Below are 3,334 nucleotides of genomic sequence, written 5' to 3'. Positions count from 1 at the left end.
CAACAACAACAACAACAACAACAACAACAACAGGCGACAAACACATGGAAGGTTTCAACTTGAAAATAAATAACTGGTGATGCCTGACCACCACCTGTAACGTAAACTGTGTGGACAGAGGACGACCTCCAGCTGCTGAGGTCAGAGGTCAGGCTCAGGTCCTCACTGCAGCTCCTTATGTGACCATGTACTCCTGACGCTTGTTGAGTCGGACCTGGCAGAGCGAGACGGCGCCCACCGCCACGTAGATGGCGGCGGCGATGAAGCAGTTGATGCCGACCTGGTTGTAGAGACTGTAGATGTTCTGAGGAGGATTTTTACTGCGGGGAGAAGAAGAGACGGATCAGGTCTTCACCCACAGACCAGATCACTTTAAACTAGAACCACATCAGTCCTGTGGTCCGGACCGATCTGGTGCTTATGGGATTTTATCGCATCATCGTTTCCCGGGCAACAAAGGATCGAACAGGTGGATCCTCTGTTCCCCGACCTCCGCAAGAACCAGTTCGTCAGTAATAGCTGCACACGTCCCCACACAAACATTATGTTCTGGATCAATTAATATGTCCGATATTTTAACGATTAACTGAAGAACTGATTGTTTTATAAAACGTCAGAACATATCGACCAACAATCGGATCGTTTTGTCGAACCAACAGATTCAGTTCCTGCCACACGAGACAAAGAGAAGCAGCTCAAACTGACCAGCTGGAACTTTGTTTGAAAAATGACTTCAAACGATTAATCGATATATAAATAGTTGCCGACTGACTAATTGTTGCATCTGTACAGAGATTATTTTCATTAACAATCAATCTGCTGATTATCCTAAAAAATTGAAAATGCCAGTTAGATTTCTCCCGGTCCATCGTCTCTTCGGTTCTGGGTTCAGGTCTGGTTTCAGTTCACTGTCGAATCATCACATCTGATCAAAACTTTCTCATTTCTGCTTAAAAAATGACGAAAACCATTATTTGATAATCAGAAGCTGATCGATCTTCTGTCGGTCACAACTGTGGACGGAATAACAGAAACACCTGCTGGTCAGCTGTTAGTAACTCACTCGTTGCGAATGTCGTCCTCTGTGAAAGGGACGTCCTCGATCAGCACGGCCGACTTCGCGCTGAAGAAGATCCCCAGCATCGCCTGAAACACAGCGGGTCAACATGAGGCCCGGGGACACAGCAGAGGCCACAGGATGTGCAGCTGGGGACAGAACTGTCACAACTCTTTCAATCATAACCATAATGAGTCTGTGGTGGAGCTGATTATTTAATCAATTAAAATCCGTAATTAAATGTTTGTATTCTGTTTATAAAGTATAAAACAAAGTCTTAGTGGTTTTAGTGATTTAGTTGCTGCTGTCAAGCTGCAGGGCCGTTTGGAAACTTAACATTTTTACAGATTCACTTCATTATTTGTACTTTATGGTTTGAGAGTGTCGTGGTTACTGCCGCCAACAGTTGTGGTTTATTTTTCTCACCTTACATTGTGGAAGTGGAAAAACTGACTTCCTGCTCTGGAACATCACATGAGGGTAAAAAGTCACATGACTCATCTGAGTTCCTCAATTAAAACAGGAAAATGTTTCTATCCAGTAAAACTGGAAAACCAGACGTTAGCCACGTCCATAATGTTAATTACACAGGCACTGATTATTTTCTCCATTGATTGATCGATAGTTTTATCTATAACAAGATAATAGTGAAATATATGTGTTATAATTCTGTCCAATACATTCAAGTGGCTGATTTTATTTGACCAACAGTCTAAAACCAAACATTAACTTTACTATCGTGTATGACAAATAAAAGCATCAAATTCTGACATTATTCGATTTTTCGACTGATGGTTACAGCTCTGCTATCGATTACTAGTGCAGTGGTATGTTCTAGCATACATTCAGTTTGGCCTACTTGGGCTCCGTCTATTAACTGGAGATGAATTCCAGTCCAAGGACTCCTTTGCGACAGCTGGTTTATGTTTCATGGATTTCCGGGTCTCACGAGATTCAACAAAACCCGGTTAAAACGCTTATTTTCCGAAAACGACCTGGTTAATATTTGAATTATTTAAAAGGATTTATTCCAGGAAATAGTCTGTTCCAGAGATCCATATTTCTTACCAGCATGATGACCCCCCAGATGCTGATCACTATTCCGCAGGCAGCCATCTTCGGCCCGCAGAACAGAAGCGACGGCATGTCGGTGTCCGGTGTTTTTACTTTTAATTCTCTGAACTGAGAAACGTTTTTACCGTTCAGCTACAGCCCGACCGATCCTCGCGGTCAGCTGATCCTCATCACTCGGTTTCACTCGGAAGAGTTCGGTCGCCATCGTAACCCTGCAGCGAGGCGACCAATGAAAATGTCGTATATGACTCGCTCCGCCTTTTCCGTTAAGGCTGACCAATGGTGTTCGACTTCCAAACTCGCGCAACGTTCCCTTCATCCCCTCTACCTTTGTTGTGCGATATTTACAATATTTTTCTCTGAACATGTGATTTATAAATGATTTAAAATATAATCGCGGCGCTGAATCGTATGTGTATCTGCCGAAGATTCGTTTTTTAAAATCTCGCCAGGTTCTCAATGGAAGCCCGCTAACGATAGCGCGCTAGCTAACGTTACAGAAGCTAACTTTAGCTAGCAGCTAGCTGTGTATGTTCGTGTTGTTGTTCTGATTCAAGAACAAATCCAGAGAAAAAAAGCTTCAGCTCCTTCAACGAAATGACGTCAGCATCTGCTAAGGTGAGTTCTTACCTGAGTGTGGACTCTCTTATAAACCAGAGTGTGACCGGTGTGTGCAAAGTTAGAGAGCGGGTCACACAACTGCCGCCAGACTTCATTCAGAAATCCGTTACTTTAACGCAGCTGCCGCTCACAGAAATATAAACTTCATAAAAAGTGCATTAGTTTTTCTCTCCTACATGAAAAGAATCTAGTGTTTGATTCGGCACAACAGCTGATTCACCAAACAGAGTAGAAGTGGAACATTCCTGTTTACTTTCTGTAATTTTCAGATGTGACGTGTGAACCCTCCCAGTGACGTCAGTTAGTCAGACCTTCAAAACTCAACAAACGTACATTTGGAAGATTATTTTGACACTCAGACCAACTATTCGATGAGATGAGATGCCAAGGCTATAATGTTATTTTATGTTAATTAAATAAAGAAGGTGCAGCAGGTTGTTCATGATCCTAATGGGGAAGTTTCACATTGATGAGGTCGAGTTCTCAGGGTCTCCATCGTTTGAATCCTTCAGGATGGATTTAATAAATACTTTGAGTTTATCCAAATTATAAATAATAAGAAATGTGCTGATACAGGAAGTG

At 42.4% G+C, this 3,334-nt stretch overlaps 2 protein-coding genes across 2 annotated transcripts in view; one reads left to right on the top strand and one right to left on the bottom strand.

The window, feature by feature from the left end:
- Positions 1 to 6: 6 nt before the first annotated feature.
- Positions 7 to 2,320, bottom strand: LOC111648995 (ribonuclease kappa-B). The gene is made up of 3 exons (XM_023398739.2): positions 2,126 to 2,320; positions 1,064 to 1,146; positions 7 to 320 (listed from the first exon to the last, which is right to left on the bottom strand). Exons 1-3 carry the CDS (start codon positions 2,201 to 2,203, stop codon positions 176 to 178), a joined length of 306 nt encoding a protein of 101 aa, XP_023254507.1. The 5' UTR covers positions 2,204 to 2,320; the 3' UTR covers positions 7 to 175.
- Positions 2,321 to 2,404: 84 nt separating this feature from the next.
- LOC111648994 (BPTF-associated chromatin complex component 1) overlaps positions 2,405 to 3,334 on the top strand; it is a 4,342-nt gene continuing 3,412 nt past the window's right edge. Inside the window, exon 1 of the mRNA XM_023398738.2 lies at positions 2,405 to 2,749. Within this exon, the coding sequence (XP_023254506.1) occupies positions 2,729 to 2,749 (21 nt within the window). The 5' untranslated portion in view covers positions 2,405 to 2,728. The remainder of the gene's footprint in view (positions 2,750 to 3,334) is intronic.

The sequence above is a fragment of the Seriola lalandi genome, unplaced genomic scaffold, assembly GCF_002814215.2.
Source record: "Seriola lalandi dorsalis isolate HSWRI2012SDOR001 ecotype SW California unplaced genomic scaffold, Sedor1 jcf7180002049777, whole genome shotgun sequence".
Classification (NCBI taxonomy): Eukaryota; Metazoa; Chordata; class Actinopteri; order Carangiformes; family Carangidae; genus Seriola; species Seriola lalandi.
The sequence above is the reverse complement of the archived record's forward strand: the minus strand, read 5'-3'. Positions and strand labels throughout refer to the sequence as shown.